This window comes from Hypanus sabinus, chromosome 18 (genome assembly GCF_030144855.1).
Source record: "Hypanus sabinus isolate sHypSab1 chromosome 18, sHypSab1.hap1, whole genome shotgun sequence".
Lineage (NCBI taxonomy): Eukaryota > Metazoa > Chordata > Chondrichthyes > Myliobatiformes > Dasyatidae > Hypanus > Hypanus sabinus.
Window position 1 is genome coordinate 60,882,662 of NC_082723.1, and position 20,462 is coordinate 60,903,123.

General features: G+C 42.2%; 1 protein-coding gene across 1 annotated transcript in view; it reads right to left on the minus strand.

Moving 5' to 3' along the window:
- LOC132407258 (collagen alpha-1(V) chain-like) overlaps positions 1-20,462 on the minus strand; it is a 202,960-nt gene that overhangs the window by 119,041 nt on the left and 63,457 nt on the right. The window contains exons 14-20 of the mRNA XM_059993518.1: positions 16,610-16,654; positions 14,869-14,922; positions 11,996-12,103; positions 10,068-10,121; positions 8,957-9,010; positions 6,280-6,324; positions 2,123-2,176 (exon numbers count right to left, since the gene is read on the minus strand). Of these exons, the coding sequence (XP_059849501.1) occupies positions 2,123-2,176; positions 6,280-6,324; positions 8,957-9,010; positions 10,068-10,121; positions 11,996-12,103; positions 14,869-14,922; positions 16,610-16,654 (414 nt within the window). The remainder of the gene's footprint in view (positions 1-2,122; positions 2,177-6,279; positions 6,325-8,956; positions 9,011-10,067; positions 10,122-11,995; positions 12,104-14,868; positions 14,923-16,609; positions 16,655-20,462) is intronic.

A 20,462-nucleotide genomic window follows, 5' to 3' on the forward strand; every position in this document is an offset into this window, starting at 1 on the left:
CTCGTCTCCCCTCTCCATACGTATTCGATAACTTCCCCAGCTACGAGGAACCTCAGAGAGTCATGATTGCATCACATCCATACGAGGAAGGAAATTTACCCTCACGGCTCCGTGATGAAGTCAAGAATGAAAGAACCGACAACGCTCCTTCACCCCCACAACAGGACGGCGGGGAGGGAGAGGTTCACTCCAGGACAACAATTGTCAGCTCGAACTGGACAGAAGTTTGCGGTCAAACTCAGTCAAGCCGTTCTTGTTCCGAGATCTGCCTCACTAAGGTGTACCCTAAAGAAGCACAACAAGACATTACCAAGCGTAAAGTAACCGACGAGACGCTAGGTCAGTCAGTTTTCGTTCAAACCGAGCACGGAAACAAACTTGCACAATCAGCTCAAGATACCATTTCTTTAAAACCCAAAGACACCAAGGTCTTCAGAGATGAAGCAAATAATGGGGTTGCCCCATTGCCAATCAGAGAACCACGCCAGCGCTCACCAGATAACAAAGAGCAGGCAGTCAAACGGTTCACGTCCTTACGGAAAACCCGGAAAAGGAAACCTGAGATGCAGCAACGCACCCGATTGGCCCACGAGGTACTGTGCACCCTAATGGCAGAGGTCACAGCCATTATAAACGCACAATCATTCCTACCTGTGTCTTCTGACCCAGAAAACCCCTTTATACTTTCGCCATCAACGCTCCTTACGCAGAAGGCAGGAGCACCTCCTCCACCAGGAGACTTCTCAGACAAGGATTTGTACACAAAGCAATGGAGACAAGTCCAGGCTCTGGCAAATCAGTTCTGGCCTCGCTGGAGACAAAAATATCTACCTTTGTTGCAACAGAGACAAAAGTGGACAGAACCCCGAAGGAATCTTCAAGTTGAAGACTTAGTCCTGCTCAGGGACAAGCAAGTCGCTCGCAACAGCTGGCCAACGGCCAGAATCACTGCTACATTCCCTAGCGGGGATGGACATGTCAGGAAGATCGAATTGAAGACTACCGACCAAGGCGATGTGAAAATTTACCAAGGGCCGGTTACAGAAGTTATTCTACTTCTACCCAATGACTGATTAAGAGACTAAGTTTCGTACTCTGCTCATTGTGACCTTACGAAGGTCAAGCGGGGAGTGTGCTGTCTTTACGACAGTTATTTAGTTTATAATATTTTCGCTTAGTAATTCATTCAATAGTATTTTCTAGTTAGAATTAGAAGTGTTTAAAGTGTATTCATTGCATGTAAAATATATCGGCATGCGATGACGTCACATCCGGTTTCGCCGCGTCTTGTGGGAAAACACCGGTTTGAAATTAGCGCGAGGGTGGGGGCTTTCCACGAGGCTCACCTGAGCACAAGCAGTTTTGCAGGCATGAGAAATCACAGTGAGAGCAACGCTTTTTCACCATATGTTAATGTGAAGAGTGAACAGTAAATGGTTAATCTTACTGCGATCTGGTTCTTATTAACTGTGGTTTATCCGGACGTTAAATTCGGCGTTTCGTTACACCCGAAGGAGAACGTGACACCTTCAGTGAGTAAGCTGTTAGACATGGCAGATGGGGTATCACCATACCAGATATAGAACATTAATACTGATCCACCAGCAATAGTTTACACTTATGAAGCATCTTTACGCTGATGAATAAAACATTCTATTTTTATTTTACTTAGAGATGCAGTGTGAACAAGCCCTTCTGGCCCAACGAGCCTCACATCCCCCAACCACCCACCTATTTAACCCCAGCATAATCACAGGGCAATTTACAAATACTAGTTAATCTACTAACCAGTATGTCATAGGAGGAAACCGAAGCACCTGGAGGGAGAACGTACCAACACCTTCCAGACAGTGCCAGAACTGAACTCCAAACTCCAGAACATCCCAAACTGCAATAGTGTTGTGCTAAACGCTATGCTACTTTGGCGCAGTATGATATTACAGCGCTAACAGCTACGCCACTGCAGATTGCCGATTTTAAAACTAGCAGATTCAGAAATCACTATCAAAGACGTAACAATTTAACGTAAGCCTTTTCTCTCCAATAACAGACATTATAGCAAGTAACATTTACACAGGATATGAAATGGTTGTAATCTGTATTAAAAGTACAGAATGGGAACCTGTGTACCAGACTTTCCTTCAGGACCCTGTATTCCTTGCTGGCCTTTAAATCCCTGTGGAGATTAAAACACATTTTGAATCAAACTATATACAATGTAACATTTCAGACACACTCACAATAAAAACTTGAAAATAACTCAAGCTATTACTAATAGGGAGATTTGAGATTTCCTGTTAAATATAAAATGGAGTATATTTGGTTGAAAAGGAATTTGAAGCAACAGTGTAAATCCTGTATGTTACCAGGATTTGCAAACCAAAGGTATGAAAATGAAAAGATACTTCACACCGGGTGTAAGTCAGGTAGACATTTTGGTCAGCATGGATGATTTGGGCCGAATGGTCTGTTCAGTGTAGTATAACTCAGTGCCTCCTAGACCAATGAATATAGAACAGTACAATTCAGTAACAGGCCTCCCAGCCCACAATTCAGCTAACAATGCTAATTAAACTAATCCCTTCTGCATGCATGTTGTGTATATCCCTCCTTATCTGTACATTCACGTGCTTGCCTAAGAGCTTCTAAAATGCCTTCACTACCACCACCACCCCTGTCAGTGTATTCCACCATTCAGCACTCACTGTAAAACACTTCCCTCTGGTAGATTTTGTGACTCTGGGGTATTGATACCAACGTCTTCTCTTTCTATGCTGCTCATAATTTCATAAACTCCTGTCAAGTTTTACCCCACCCTCTGACACTGCAGAGAAAACAACCCAAGTTTGACCAAACTCTCCTTACAGCACATGCCCTCTCATCCTGGTAAATTTCTGCACCTTCTCCAAAGCCTTGACATCCTTCATTTGAAGTCAGGTGCCAGAACAGTTGTCAACCAGAAATGAATGCAATATTCCAGATACAACCTAACCAGTGGTTCATAAATCTGCAACATAACTTTCTGATCCTTGAACCTACCCGCCCTATATCAGTAAACGTGAAAGAGTGCAGAAACAATTTATATGGGTGTTGCCAGGACACGAGAAACTGAGTTGTAGGGATAGATCAAATAGGCTCCCTGCTGGCAGGAAAAGGAGGGAGATCTTACAGAGGTATACAGAATAATGAGGGGTACAGATAGAGTGAGTGCAGGATTTTAGTGCCATGATAGAGTTGTAGGTTAATTGGTCATTGTAAATTGTGCCGTCAGTAGGCTGGTATTAAATTGGGGGCTCCTGGGCTGCTAGGGCCTATTCCACACTCTATCTCAATAATAAAATATATACAGTATATTCTCTTTCTCCTCCAGTTGTGTCAGACTAAAACAAGAGTACATAGGTTTAGGGTGTAAGATGAACTATTCAAGGAGAATTTGAGGGGGAACTTCACTTAAAGTTGGTTCAAGTGTGGTACAAGCTGCCAGCAGAAATGGTCGATTGGATTCAATGATAACATTAAGAGAAGTTTGGATAGGTACATGGATGAAAGGGTTTTGGAAAGATATGATTCAGGTGCAAATAAATTGAATTTGGCAGAAGATTGGGCTAGCATAGACCAGATGGGCTGATTGGCCAGTTTCTGGGCTGTAGTGCTCTATGATTCTATGATGTCAATGCCTTGACTGATCAGAATTAGAGTCAGGTTTAAAATCACTGGTATATGTCATGAAATGTTTTGATTTGTGGCAGCAGTAAATACAATATGAAAAATAAGAAAAAATATAAATTGCAATAAGAAATATTTATAAAAAATAATATAAATAGTGCAAAAAGAGAGCAAGAGCAAAAACAAAAAAGTGGTGAGGTGGTGTTCATAGGTTCTTTGTCCATTTAGAAATCTGATGGTAGAGGGGAAGAAGGTGTTCGGAATCGTTGAGTGTGTGCATCTCCTCCTCGACGGTAGCACTGAGAAGAGGGCGCATCCTGAGTGATGGGGTTCTTAATGATGGATGCCAACTTTTTGGGACGTTGCCTTTTGAAAGTGTCCTGGATGCTGTGGAGGCTGGTGCCCATGATGGAACAAGCTGGTTTTACAACTTTTTGCAGCTTCTTCCATCCTGTTCAGTGGCCTCTCCATACCAGACAGTGAAAAGAGTGCTCTCCATGGCATATCTGTAGAAATTTGTGAGAGTCTTTGGTGACATACCAATTCTCTCCAAACTCCTTATAAAATATGGTCACTGTCATGCCTTATTTGTAACTGCATCGTTATGTTGGGCCGAGGATAGATCCTCAGTGATGTTGACGTCCAGGAACCTGAAACTGCTCACCCTTTCCACTGCTGATCACTCAATGAGGACTGGTGTACACGCCCTCGACTTCTTCCTGAAGTCCACAATCAGTTACTTGGTCTTGCTGACGTTGAGTGCAAAGTTGCTGATGCGACACAACGCAGCCAGCTGATCTATCTCACTCCTGTATGCCTCATCATCACCATCTGAAATCCTGCCAATGATAACGCAATCACACCATATCCCTACCAACCTGTGTGGACACTTTCCAAGAGACTCTCGATGGGTTGTGGTCAGTTTAAAGGACTTGTGACATTCTCTGTGACTCTCTGAGTTTAAAATAAGCCATTACTTATTGCAGACTTTAACCTGAAAACTTTGTTTCAGCAACTCCACATACTGTCTGAAACTGAGGGAGCAATATGACAAGCATCTGACCCCTTCAACCAGCAAGACTGAACACAGTTATGGTCTAATGCTTAGTGCAGTGGTGGAGTTGGACCTTATGTGTGCTGTCATATGACCTACAGCCTATTTCTGACTTCCAGGAGCAGAATCCAAGTCCACATATTAACCTACACACTGCTTTCTGCCAACAGTGCTCCACAGATCTGTCAGTTGCTGCTCCATAACACCCAGGCAAGTGACTTCAAATGAAAACTAAATCTGGAAGAGTGTGAGATATTCAATATACCGCTCCACATGAATTTCACATCCTTAAAAGCAAATCAAGAGAAGACAATTCAGAGAGGTCCGAATGTCTCGTTGTTATCTGGAGCTACACCGCTGCCAGTTTGAATTCAAGAGGGTGTGAGATGTTCTCCTCCCGGAGGAACATATGGAGAATTTTATTTCATAATTATTCTGTGGCTCCAGCAGTGCGGATTAGTCAGGATCTCTGTGACGTGAAGCTGCCTGTAGTGTTTCATAACATGATTCAGCTCCTGTCCAGGAGCGTGACTGGAAAATTGGTATTGTTATTGGTTTATTATTGTCAATACAGGGGAAAGCTTGTCATGCATACTGTTATACAGGTCAAATCATTACTCATTGCATTGATCTAAAATAGGGTTAAAAATAACAATGCGGAATAAAGTGTAAAAGCAACCAAAAAAGTGTACTGCAAGATAGAATGCAAAACAAGGAGGTTGATTGTGAGACCAGGAGTCAGTCTTATTGTGCAGGAGATCTATTCATGAGTCTGATAACAGCAGGATACAAGCTGTCCTCGAGCCTGGTGGTACATGCAATCAGGCTTTTGTATCTTCTGTCCAATGGGTAGGGTGAGAAGGAAGAGTATCCAGGATGAGAGATCCTTGGTTATGTTAGCTGCTTTACTGAGGTAGTGAGAAGTACAGACAGATTCCATAGAGGGGAGACTGTTTGCTGTGATGTGCTCAGCCGTGTCCACAACTCTGCAGACAGTTACCATACCGACCCCAATGCACCCAGATAGGATGCTTTCTGTGTTGCATCAATAAAAATCGGTAAGATTCAATGGGAACATGCCGAATTTCTTTAGCCTCTAAGGAAGCAGAGGGGTTGGTGAGTTTTCTTAGCTGTGCCTTCAGTGTGGTTGGACCGGGACGGGCTATTGGTAACGTTCATACTGAGGAACTAAGCTCTTCCTGTGCTTTGTTAATGCTACCATTTTATGAAATTGATGCCAGGGACTAGTTGATTATTGAACAAATACATTTGTGATCTGCTTTCAATTGACTACAGTTTAAAATTCAATCAGTTGGCTTTTGACTGGATTTAAGTGAGCTGTGTTACTATAAACTAAGCTACACCATTTCCATCTTTCCCTTGCAAAATATTACATACAATATCAGTGGATAGCTCTTTGAAAACCCGCAGAATAGCCTTGTGGAACTGCACAGACAATCTGTGCTCAACTTGACTTCATATTATTCAACAATTGCATTCAGTGCACATGTCCTACTTACAGAAAATTTAAACCAGCACATTTCAGGAAGTTCACTTACTGTTAAACCAGGCAATCCCACTAAACCTTGCTGACCCATGCGTCCCTGTTTAAAAAAATGCACAGACATTTTACACAATAGATCAAGCAGATAATTTTGCAGACTGTAAAACTGGTCACTCGGCAACGTATTCTCTACTGAGGTAATTCTAGGGTCTGGGAGAGTGAAGGAAGAGAGGTGTAAATCTAATAACCCATTGTGTCACAAAGGGCAGCACTAATGGAGCATCCACCTTCATACGTTCATTCTAGTTCAGCACCTTCCTTGGAGAATCATTCGACCAGAAACAATTGGATTCAGCCTGCTGCTTGAACCCAATGCCTACACACCTTGTGCAGGAATCTAACATATTCAGTTGGTGTCCAGGGGGCCCAATTGCCTAGAATTTTCAGGGAACTGAGTACCTGCCCTAGGCTCTTTGACAGGCATCAAAGATGGAGGCAAAGTTCTGCCACCTGTCAAAGCTAGCAAGTCTTTTAACTGTTATTAAAATCTCATTAAAATTGGTCCAAATAATACAAACAAAAAAAAAAAATCCACACAAATTAATTGAATGGATTTAAATCCCTTGGAAACACTGAAGTTAATTAAGAATATTAAGTGAGGAATAAATAACTTCATGGTCCATTTACATTTTCCCAGTTACTCCAGAGTGCTAACAATTCCCCTTCGGATTGCTGGGCGTTTCTACTCATTCACTAGGTCCGGCTGACCTGGCGTGGTTGGCGAGGATACGCTGGTGCGTTGCTGGGGAATCCCAGCATGACCCGGCTCCACACTAACAGGGCGGCGTGACACAGGCACCTGCCACTTGGGATGCCAACATTCCCAACAGATCTGCGTAAATCCGGGATGTCCTTAGCTGGAGTGTTGGCAGATCCCTGTGGAAACCACCAGCCACAGGGAGCTTGGTTCAACCCCTCAGGAACTGACTTACAGGAAACATGTTTCAAAATCTGATTCAGAAATCCCTGTAAACAGTACTGGTTTTAGCGTTGACTTATTGTTGTCACGTATACAGAAAGCTTTTGTTTACGCCAGCCATTCAGATTATTTCATACATAATATCGTTGTGGTAGTAAAAAGAAAGCAGAATGCAGAATGCATTCCAGAGAAAATGCAGTGAGGTCGATAGCTGAACTGCAAGAGCACCAGTGGGGTAAATCGGGAAATCAAGAGTTTATCTTTTAGGTTATGAGAGGTGCATTCCAGATGGCAGTGAGATAGAAGTGGTGTATTGAGTATGGTGGTTCATGTTCTCAGGCTTTTGCATCTTCTGCCTAACTGGAAAGGAGACGAGAGGATAACCAGGCTGGGACGGGTCCACAATTGCGACGGCTGCTTCCACAAGGCAGCGGAAAGTGTAGACGCAGTCTACGGGTGGGAGGTTGTTTAGTGTGATGGTCTGGGCTGCATTCACAACTTTCTGCAGTTCCCTGGGCAGAGCAGTTGCCATAGCAAACTGCGATGCATCTACATAGGTTGATTTCTATGCTGCATCGATAAAAAATTAGTAAGGGACTTGTCAGCACATTGGCAGTGAGTGACCACTTTGTGTGAAGGCCCTGATGACCATTATTCTGAGCTGCTTTTTATGTAATCAAACCTGACAGGTTACTATGGACTTGATTCTCGCAGTGAAAGTGAACTCTGCTTTGGAAACACAAACAAGAGGAAATCTGCAGATGCTGGAAATCCAAGCCTCACACACAAAATGCTGGAGGAGCTCAGCAGGTCAGACAGCAACTATGGAGAGGAATAAACATTCAACTTTTTAGGCCAAGGCTCTTCATCAGGCCCTAATAAATGTCAACTATTTATCCTCTCCATAGATGCTCCCTGACCTGTTGAGTTCCTCTGGTATTTTATGAGTTGCTCTGGATTTCCAGTATCTGAAGATTCTCTTGTGTTTATGACCAACTTACCTAACTGTGTTGACATTTTCTGTCATCCTTGCATTTGTTCCTCAGTACTAATTACAGCCCCACCATTCACTGTACGTCCTACTCTCAGACCTCCCAAAATGCATAATCTTGCACTTATCAGGATTAATTCCCTTCTGCCATTGCTCTACCATTCTTATCAACTGATCAACATTGTCCCATGGCCTAGAACTGTCCTTCTCATTGTCAACATCAACTCTGGTTTGTTTTCCATAGAAGCTGCCTAACTGGTGTTTCGAGCATCCTCCAAACTTGTGTCAGATTTCCAGTACTTGGGTTTTTTTTATTTGTGTTTACTCAGTAAATATCACAAGGAAGATGTGATATCATTAGCAAAAAATAAAACCCAATGGAAGAAACGATTGTTTATTTCTCTGCCTAGATGTTGCCGACCTGCTGAGTTCCTCTCGCACTTTGTGTGAGTGGCTCAAGATTTACAGTTTCTGCAGAATCTCTTTGGTCTAAAATCCAATGGAAGCTTCTTTTGAAAGAAGAACAGTATGAGTGCTGCTTCACAGCCTGTTTCATATTCCCAGTGGAGTAGAGATATAAAAGAGTAAGCTTCTGATATTGATGGTGGGGGAAGCCTTCTTACAAACAGGTGCATGAAAATAAGGTTGATTCCACAGTCAGTCAGCACACCTCGATCACATATGCCATCTAAGGGGTTTCCTCTCCCTTATAAAACTGCTCATCCTTGCACAGACTCCTTCAGAATACTGGTAAATACTAACCCTGTGTCCTCTGGATCCATATATTCCTTTGGGGCCGTCAGCTCCTCTGTTACCCTGAGACATTTGAAAAACAAAGGGAAAGCAGCAGCAGATAATGGTATTAGTAAAGGGAGATCGACAAGTTCTCTTCAAAGTATTCAGCAGAAATTACAATGTGTTCGCTAAAATTCACGGTCATGTGATTTGTCTAATGATAATGAAGGATGCAGGAGGCAGTCACATATCCCCTCCGAATCTCTCTCTGTTTGGTGGACAAATAGTGAAGACCAAACCAGGTGGAAATAGATGGATTATCATGGAAAATTTACCAGTTCATCACGTTGAAGTGCTCCCCAGCCTAACCCCACTTTCCAGTACATGTACTGTAGGCCTACAGATCACAGTTCTTTAAGTGCCGTCAGAATAAAATGGTCTTCAGCCTCTATCACTTTTGTAGGCAGGAAGTTTCAACTACTATATGAGTAAAAATGTTTTACCTGTTTATTTTATTCAGGGATACAGAGCGAGACTTTCTGGTCCAATGAGCTACACTGCTGAGCAACCAACCTATTTAACACGAGTCTAATTGCAGGACAATTTACAATGACCAATTGATCTACTAATTGGGATGTCTTTGGGCTGTGGGAGGAAACCTACGTGGTCATGCAGAGAACGTACAAACTCCTTACAAGTGGTACTGAAATTGAACTCCAAACTCCGTCGCCCAGAGCTTTGATAGCATCACACTAACCGCCATGCCATCATGGCTGCCATTTTCCATCTTATTCTCATTCCAGATGTTTTAATGCCACCTGATTTTTAATTCCCACAAGGGAATTTGGCCCTTGAAATTTTATACACATCAGTTAAGCCCTCCCCCCCCCCCCCCCCAGTCCTCTCTACTCAAGGGAAAATAACCTCACCCAGTTGGTTACCATGATTCCAGTGCAGATGACATGCTTACACATCACCTCTCCAGAAGAGGTGGGAGAGTCCACACAGGAATCCATTCAGACTGCATTATCCAACAAACAGTGGGGCTGAAACCCGAGGTAACTGAGTCTACCTGTTGATCACAGAGATCATATCTCAGTTGGTATTTAGATAGATGTGCAGAGCTCTCCAAACTGACCTTGGGTCCCACAGCTCCTTGTTGCCCCTGAAGGCCCATGACTCCATCTTCACCCTGAAGAAAGTATCAAAGGAAAATTTGCTGATAGCATTTGCTTTCAGAAGGAGGGAAGAGAAATGGGCAAGATCTGGCTGTAGATACAAGAGATCACAGACACTGGAAACTCATCAACGAACAAGATAATGAAGGAACCCAATGTGTTGGGGAAGGAAAAGGAGAATCAATGTTTTGGGTCAAAGCCATTCACCTGGACAGATGACTGTATGTAGAGATCTGGTTGTACATATGTGGTCATTGTCCATGGTGACCACGTGCCTACGTAAGATGCAGGGGGCAGTCACATATCCCCTCAGAGTCAGACCAAAGTGATGAGGTCTCAAGTGAAGTGATAACAAGGTTCCTCCCCTAAAGCACATGACAAACTCAAACAAAAGGCAGAACTGGGAGTACAGTTTTGCCCCTTGTCAAATAATTTAACAATATTTTAAGTTATTACGTAAAGTTAATACTTAAGTATTTAAAGTTAATGCTTAATAACATAATTAGAAGATGAGAAGTAATTAAAAACAAAAACTAAAATGAATTTTTATCTTCTCCTCAGCATCCTAACCATCGTACCATTGAGAACTTGGATCCAATGGTGGAGATGAGTGGCAATTCCCCAGTGTAATATAACTGGAAAGCAAGCCAGGGCTGACCTGATTCAGGTGTGAAGGGCCTGCCCTGCTGGATCCCAGCTGGGTGGCCTAAACAGCACCCGTCACACAAAGGTAAGAGGGAAGAACACAGTAAATGGCAGGACTCTGACAACCAATGGTCTAGGGGTGCAAGCCCACAGCTCCCTGAAGGTGGCCAACGTACATTGATAGGGCAGCTCAGAAGGCACTTGGCCTGCTTGCTTTCATCAGATGGGACTGAGCATAAAAGTTGACAAGCCGCGTTGCAGCTGCAGAAAGCTTTGGTTAGGCCACATTTTGAAGATTGTGTGCAGTTCAGGATGTGGAAGCTTTGGAAAGGATACAGAAAAGGCTCAACAGAATGCTGTCTGGACTAAGAATATTCGTTATAAGGAGAGGTTGAATAAACTTGGGAGTGCCAGAAGCCGAGGGGCAGCCTGTTAGAAATATAACAGTGTGTAAGGTTATGAGAGGCACAAGTAGGGTAGCTTTTCAGAGCCTTTCTCCTGGGATGGAAATTTTGACTTCTTTACGGTGAGATGAGAGATGCTTAAAGGAGATTGCCAAGGCAGGTTACTTCACCTGAACAGTGATAGGTGCCCGGAATGTGCTGATGTAATGGTTGAAGTAGATACAAAAGCAATGTTTAAGGAACACTTAGACAGACACATGAAAGGGTAAGGACTCGAGGGACATAGATCAAGGGTAGGAAGATGGGATTAGTTTAATACATTATCCCTGTTCCTGCGCTGTACCACGCTGCTTGATAAAAAAGGCTACTGCTGGAAGTTCCGATAGCCCTGGGGTGAGTTCCGATAACCCAGCTGGGGTGAGCACAAAACGTGAGGAATTTTCAATAGTCGGTGACTTTCCATTACACTTAGCTACCACTACAAATAGAGCAAGTAATCAGACTAAGTATTGAAACACTTTAAGAAAGTAACAGCTCAAAAACATTGAAATTATTTAAGTTTGAAAGAACAAAGAACAAGACACACGAGAAAAGCTTGAAACAATGATGTTCTTCACCAGAATCTAACCCAGTAGGTTTTGATTTAAAATGCCAGTTAATTGGGAAACAAAGGAGTTTCATAAATTTGAGGTTTTGAACTACAGTGGCCCTGAGTACAACACAATGACAATATCAAGATGAAAAATAAATAATTTAAAAATATTGAAATAACAGTTACTTAGACTCCTAAATCTGCAAAATAACAAATCAAATTAGCTTAAATTCCCTTGGGTACTCACATAATGTCCAGCGGACCCAGCCCGACCCTTGTTACCAGGAATTCCAGGGAGTCCCACTGACCCCCTGGGTCCTGGGAATCCTCTTAATCCGGGTGGTCCAGGATAACCCTAAAAATGCAAGAGCAATAAGATTATTTACTCTCCTCTTGAATTAGATGCTGAATTTTTGTTTTCTGGCATGGCTTATTTCATTTTATGCATTTGAACTTGCTGTTTTTCTGAGCGAAACACAAAGTGAAATGCTCTATATAGGTGATTAAACACCTCCCACTGGAACCATAAGTTGGTGAATTGGTTTATTGTTCTCACACGTAGAGAGATACAGTGAAAATCTTGCTGCCTATACAGATCATTTCGTCATATCAGTGCACTGAGGTAGCACAAGAGAAAACAATGACAGAATGTAGAATAGAAAGTTACAGTTACAGAATTGCACTACAGGCAGATAAAAAATGTGCAACATCATAACGAGGCCAAGTATGAGGTTAATAGTCCATCTGATTGCATTAGGAGACCGTTCAATAGTCTTATAACAGCAAGCAAGAGGGTGTCCTTGAACTTGGCATGTGCTTTCAGCATTTGTATTTTCTGCCGATGGGAGACAGGTGAAGAGAGGATGTCTGTGATTGGTGGGGTCTTTGATTAGGTTTCTGATTTACTAAGGCATGTGTTGACCATGCAGGAGAGGTTGTTTTTCAAGGCGTGTTGAGCTGGGTTCATAATTCTCTGGTCACAGGCAGGCAGTTGCCATACCAAGCGTGATGCACCCGGATAGGGCCTTCCTATGGTAAAACAGTATAGCATAGGATCATGTATTTAGGCCCACTATGTCTGTGCCAGCGTTATTGCCAGTCTAACACATCCCATCTGTCTATATCCCTCCATTCCCTGCCTATTCAGGTGCCTGTCAAAATGTCTCTTCAATGTTGCTACTTTATCTGCTTCCACCTCCTCCCCTAGCAGTATGCTCCAGGCACCTATCACTCTCTGTGTAAAAAAAACTTCATAAATCTTCTTTAAACTTTTCCCCTCTCACTTTAAACCTATGTCTGCTAGTATTTGACATTTCCATCAAAGGAAAAAGACTCTGGCAATCTACCACTCTTCATTTGATGTCCTTCAGTCTCTAATGCTCCAAAGAAAACAATCCAAGTTTGTTCAACCTCTCCTTATTACTAATACTCCCTAATCCTTTTGAACCGCTTTGCACGTTCTCCAAAGGTTCCACGTCCATTGTTGTAATAAGGCAACCAGAACTGAACACAGCACTCCCTCGTGGCTTAAGTAAAGTTTTATATAGCTGCAACATGCCATCATGATAACTTTTATAATCAATTTGCCAACCAATTAAGGCAAGTGTGCATACATTACCTTAATACCCATCTACTTGTGTTACTTCCTTCAGGGAGCTATACACTTGTACCCAAAGATCCCTCTGTATGTCAGTGTTCCAAAGAGTCCTGCCATTTGCTGAACACTTCTCTGTTGCAATTGAACTCCCAAATTTCAATACTTTTCCAGGTTAAGTTCCTGCTTTCATTTCTCCACCTATGCTTCTAACTGATATCCAACCTACTGTACCATTTGACAATCTTCTTCACAATCCACAATTCCATGAATTTTTCATCTTCAAATTTAATAATCAGACCACATACATTTTCATTCAGATCATTATATCCTGAACAACAGTTCCCAGCACTTTTCTTTATGTCTTCTTCAAACTAATCATTCCTCCTGCATTTGCATCACAAACAGCAAAAGGTACAAGCACCAGTGCCTGTGGTCACAGACCTCTAGTTAGAGAAACACATCTCCAACAATAACCCTTGTCTTCTTTTTGTAACTTATTTCTTTATTGTTCATCATCAACAAACATTTCCATAAGATTTATTTCAGTCTATCATCAAACCAATTCTGTATCCATCTTACCCAACTCTCCGTGGGTCTCATGTGACCTAGTCTTTTTGGAACAGTCCACTATGAGGAACCTTGTCAAATGTTTTACTAACATCCATGTAACATATACTGCCCTATCCTTATCAACCATCTTCAATGCTTCCTCAAACAGTTCAATTAAATTTGTAAGACAGGGCCTTGCTGACACAAAATCATGCTGACATTGCATTGTATGTCCATGGATTTTTCATGTAAAATGTGCCTGGGCACTGATGCAATATCAGCAATAGATGTGTTTTAAAACAAGCCACCCCTCCTGTCTTGCTCCTTTCAGATCACTCTCAGTGAACTTTAACCAGGGGCACAGTACAATGGGTTCACTCATGGCTTCAGTAACCCTGCTTCAGTCCTGACCTCTGGCATTGCCTGCGTGGAGTTTGCACGTACTCCCTGTGACCAGGAGGGTTTTCTTCAGGTGTATGTGCCAAAGGTGTGCAGGTTGGTAGGTTAGTGGGTTGCTGCAAATCGCCCCCAATGTGTGGGTGGCAGGTAGAATCTGAGGAAGCTGATAGGAACGTGGGCAGAATGAGATTGGATTAGTGTAGGTGGGTGCATGACATTCCAGTGAGGAGGTGGTGGGCCAGGGGTCTTGGTAAGACTTTCACTAGGTTTTACTAGTGCTTTGTCACACCAGAAGTCCAACAGATTCCATACATATTCCTATCCCACGAATAAATGAACAGTGCCAGCCATGTCTGCATCCTGCAAACGAATAAATGAAATAAAACTCCCACTGCCTCAACATTACACATTATGTTTCCCACCGCACACATAGGTTAAAGCACAGAGCTGGGAAGTCTTTGTTGACTATTCAGTGAAGAATGCTATTTCAAATGAAAGTATTAATCACCTGGTTAAATCCAAATTGTATTTTATGTGCAGTTTCTCAGGAAAAGAATTAAACAATAAATACATACACAATCTCCTTTCTCTCCTGGGTCTCCCTGTGCACCATCTGCAGCTCTGGAGCCCTATAAAAGTGGTACAAGTAGAATCTCAAGGACCATGAACAAATTACATTCAAATAGTAGATTCTTAATGACTTATTTTTATTCAGTTGGGACAAAGATTCTGGACATGAAGTCAAGTGATTTAGCCTTTTTGTTAAACATAAAAACATCATTCTTGATTCAGTGAGACATTGTGGAGCAACATTCTAAGGTTTTATGCCTTCAGTTCTGACAAGCTGATAAAGTGGAACTTCAGTATTTTAAGCAACTTTTGTACAATTATATTCTCATGTTACTAACTGGTAGACTCCACCACTTATAATCATGAAAACAATTTCTAAAGTACTGTTTCTTCCTTCTTGGGGTTTCCACACTTTAAAAGCCATGACTGAACTGAAGAACCTTTGGGGAACTTACTGCTAGCTTTGTTGGGACAGATCGATTTATATTTGGCTAACTGTACGGCACAACCAAAACTTTGCTTGTCAAGGACTGACCCTCAAAAACATCCATGCTCTGCTTTCATCTTGATGTGCTGCCTCCTCGCTGGAGTACAAGCCTGATCATGGACAATCCGCAGAACTAGTGAAATTTTAATCTGAACTTTGGCAGTGAGCTTCAGTGCGCTGTTGGTTTCTGAAGATATCACAGTCAAGCCCAAGTCTAACACTACTCTTGCTTCAGGAATAACTACCTGTCATTTGAGTTGCTATTGTATAATGTTGGATATGATTCAGATCTTTGCCAGAGAAATCTGATGGGTCTCCACATTCAGGTCTGCAAGTGGTCCTTCCAGGTGAGGCAACACTTCAACTGCAAGTCTGTCAAGATCATCTAATGTATCAAATGCTCCTGGTGTGGCCTCCTCTACAGTGGTGGGACCCAGTGTAGATCAGGGGACTGCTTCATCAAGCCTCTTCGCTCTGCCTGCCACAAAAGGCAGGATCTCCTAGCTGGCTACCCATTTCAATGCAACTTTCCTTTCCCATTCTGACATGCCTATCCATGGCCTTCTCTACTGAGCAGCACTTCACATTCCATCTGGGTGGCCTCCAGCCTGATGGCATGACCACTGATTTCTCTAACATGGTGACTTTGCTCCATTTTCCCCTCTCTTTCTGTATTTACCATTCTGGGTCCCCTCTCACCCCTGTCTCTTCTCCTCACCTGCCCACATCTCTTCTCTGGTGTCCACCCTTCTCTTTCTTCTATGGTTTACTGCCTCATTCCATTAGATTCCTTTTTCTTCAGCCCTTTGCCTCTTCTAGCTATCCCCTCCCATCTTCTGACTTCATCCCTCCTCCCACACCCACCATCTTTCCTCTCATCTGGTCTCACCTATCACTTCCCAGCTTTTACTCCTCAGCCTCCCCACCTTCTTAATCCAGCCTTGATGAAGGATCTCTGTCTGAAACGTAGACTGTTTATTCCCTTCTATAGATGCTGCCTGACTTGCTGAGTTCCTCTGGCATTTTCTGTGTGTTGCTCAAGATTTCCAGCATCGGCAGAATATCTTGTATGTAAGTAAACTTGTCACCAAGTTTGGATAGGATAATTGCCTTTGGTGGAATAGAAGAAATTGGAGCTTATTACACACTTTCCTTTTATAACACTTACTATATGCACATCATTTGGAGATGTCTTGTAATCACAGGCCATAACCTTTGTCAAATGTTGAACTTTAAAGATAATAAATTGTGAGTCTTACTGGGTCACCCTGTGGGCCTCTGACACCAGGAATTCCAGGTAATCCCTGTAAAACAATATGAATCCTGGTTAGGTACCCCTATAAGCAGCTTAGAAAAATAACTCAAATGTACCAGTATCTGATAATTAGTAACGCTGATGTTAAAAACTTTCAGCAACTATTGGCCATGTTGAACAACTGATTTCCTCCAGGAGCAACTTTTAACCCTGTTCCACATGATGACATCTACTTTCAAAATTGTCCGCCTTCAAACCGCTCTGCAGCCACTGGCCTTCCAGTGGCCTGTAGAGACCCTGCAATCAGTTACCTGACATGTATGTGTGCTGTATCAGTTACTATAATCCATTGTTCCAAATCTACCAGTCAAAGGTTGGTAGTCACAGAACATGAAATAATCCATACCATGCCAGAATAATTAATCCCCCTTCTGTGGCCAGTACAAAAGTTGCTTCTGGACCTTTAATCTGGTTACCAGATTAATTTGAATCATTTTAAAATTGATTAATTTAACATAATTTGAATGCAAGATTTGAGAATAATCAGATGCTGATCGTCATATTACAAAAATGTGTGAAATGGGAGGTGTGTACTGTATTTAATATTTCAGTAATATTTGAGAAATAATGTAAATACATTGATTAAACATTCCTTATTTAAATAATGCATTATGGGTTATATGTAAAAAATATGTGAATGACATATGTAATTATGCCAACAAATCAGATGCGTGGGCCTCGTTTTAAGTAAAAATGAAACTAAGAAACTGTGATGTTTCTCTGGTTGGTAATCAGTGGTGAGTGGTGTGCCGTAGGGGTTGGAGCAGGGCTCATAACTGTTCATTATATACATTAATGATCTGGAAAAGGATTGAGGACCGAGTGTAGTGTATCTATGTTTGCTGATGGCACTAAATTAAGTGGAAAATCAAATTGTGCAGAGGATGCAGAGAGTCTGCAGAGAGATATAGATAGGTTAAGTAAGTGGGTAAGGGTCTGGCAGATGGAGTACAATGTTGGTAAAAGCGAGGTCATCCACTTTTTGGAAGGAAAAATTGAAGATCAGATTATTGTTTAAATGGTAAAAGATTGCAGCATGCTGCTGTGCAGAAGGACTTGGAAGTTCTTGTGTATGAAACACAAAAGTTTGGTTTGCAGGTGCAGCAGGCTATCAAGAAAGCAAATGGAATGCTAGCCTTCATTGCTAGAGGGATTGGATTTAAGAGCAGGGAGGTTATGCTGCAACTATACAGGGTACCGGTGAGGCTGCATCTGGAGTACTGTGTGCAGTTCTGGTCTCCTTACTTGAGGAAGGATATACTGGCTTTGGAGGTGGTGCAGAGGAGATTCACCCGGTTAATCCCAGAGATAGGGGTAGGTTAGAATATGACAAGGGATTGAGTCGCCTGGGACCGTACTCGTTGGAACTCAGAAGAATGAGAGGAGATCTTATCGAAGCATATACAATAATGAAAGGGATAGATAAGATAGAGGCAGGAAAGTTGTTACTGCTGGTAGGTGAGACCAGAACTAGGGGGCATAGCTTCAAGATTCGGGGGGAGTAGATTTAGGATGGAGATGAGGAGGAACTGCTTTTCCCAGAGAGTGGTGAATCTGTGGAATTTTCTGCCCAATGAAGCAGTGGAGGCTACCCCAGTAAATATAAATTTAACGCAAGGTTGGATAGATTTTTGCATAGTAGGGGAATTAAGGTGCATGGGGAAAAGGCAGGTATGTGAAGGTGAGTCCATGGTCAGATCAACCATGATCTTATTAAATGGCAGGGCAGGCTCGACGGGCCAGATGGCCGACTCCTGCTCTTCATTCTCATGTTCTTATGTTCTCCTGGGTTCCCTTCTTACTCTTTCAATTAGTTTTATGTTTTAAGTACAAAACATAATTATGGTAATGAGTAAGTTTTAAATCTAATGGGGCGACTACCTATCTGTTGAAGCACAGCAAGAGGTTCAAGCTTTTAAAAAAGCAAAGGTGTTTGAGTTAAAAAAAGGCAGGAAACAGCCAACATTTATGGGTTCATAAATAGTGATTACCAGGTGATAGTAGTCAAAAATAAAAAGAAGCAGAAATGGCTGGCTAAATTGGAAAGATGGATGTGTTCAATTGCACAAGAGATAACTGGACTATGTATACTGAGCAGATTGAGCAGTATTTTGAAGCAAATGAAAAAGCCATTGAGAAGTGAGAGTGCTAGTTTTGCTGAGTGCATTGGATGGAAATGCACACATTTTGTTTATAAATTTGGTTATTCCAACCAAACCAGGTGAAATGAGCTTTGCTGATATCACAAAAGCAAAGCAGGAACATTTAGAACCAAAACTATTGTTTATTGCAGAATGCTTTAGGCTTCATAAGTGTATCAAAAGAAGTGAACTGTAAATTAATTAAAATGGCTCAGCTGTTTCAGTCATTCCACAAAAACAGTTTGAATGACACTTCAAAGCTACTAAACTGAAGCTTGCAGGTATCTAACTAAGAACTTGTACTAGAGAAAAGGTAACTCCTGTGGGAATGACATACGTAACAGTGAAATCCAACAACACACAAGCCACATTAGGCTGGTATGTGGTAAAAGCAGGAAGCCCAGCATTTTGGGGTTGTGATTGGCTGAGACAACTACAACTTGATTGGAGATCCATCCACCATTTGCATGCCACACCCCCACAACAGAGTCAACTGAAGATGAATTAAGAAGGGTACTGGATCATGCCAAAACTGCGATCAAAGATGGCATTGGTAAACTCCGGCATATCAAGCGTAAAATAGTGTTAAATAAAAATGCCATATCCAAGTTTTACAAAGCCATCTGTTTCCTTATATCATCCAAGATAAAGTAGCCCATGAGCTAGATCACATGGAGGCTGGAGGAATTCTTTCCAGGGTTGAGTGCAGCTCATAGACAAAGCCAGTAGTCCCAATGGCCAAGGAGAATGGGTCTGAGAGGATCTGTGGTGATTTTAAGGTCACCATCAACACAGTACTGAAAGTAGATCAATACCGTCCGCCCAGGATAGAGGATATCTTTGCAGACTTTCTGGAGGGAAACATTTCAGCAAAGTAGATTTATTTATGGCCTACCTACAGATGGAAATGGAAGAAGAGTCCAAACTGTTTCTCATCACAAACACTCATGAGGGGCTTTATTGCTATAAGAGGCTTGATTTTGGAGAAGCATCTGCACCTGCACTCTGGCAGAAAACTTAGGACTAGGTGCTTCAAGGCAACCCAGGCACTCAGTGTTATCTGGATGACATCATTGTTACCAGTCAGGACATCTCCAAACTCTCAAGGTAGTGTTAAAAAAATTGGAAGTTTATGGTTTCACAGCGTGACACAACAAGTGTGAATTCTTTGAACCAAGCATCACTTACTGTGGTCGCATGATTGACACACAAGAATTACAAAAGCGTGCTGAAAATTTTAATTAGTGATGGATGCCACAGGGCCAGAGAACATGTCACAGTTGCGGTCTACTTCAGGATTTGCCAATTACCATAACAAGTTCCTGCCAAATCTAGCTATTGTGGTTCACCCCTTAATCATTACTACACATCGGGAAGAAATAACAACGGACAAAGCAGTGTGAGGTGGCTTTCCAAAAGGTGAAGTAAGTGGTGATGTCAAGCACTGTACTCACGCATTATGATCCGCATCATCCAGCGGATCTTGCCTGTGACACCTCACCATACTGTAGCTGCAGTCATGTCACATGTTATAAGTGATGGAAGTGAATGCCCTACAGCCATTGCATCACGTTCCCTTACCACTGCAGAGAAAAATGACGTACAGATTGACAGAGAGTCCTTGAGTGTGGTTTGGGGTGTAAAGCTTTTCAACCA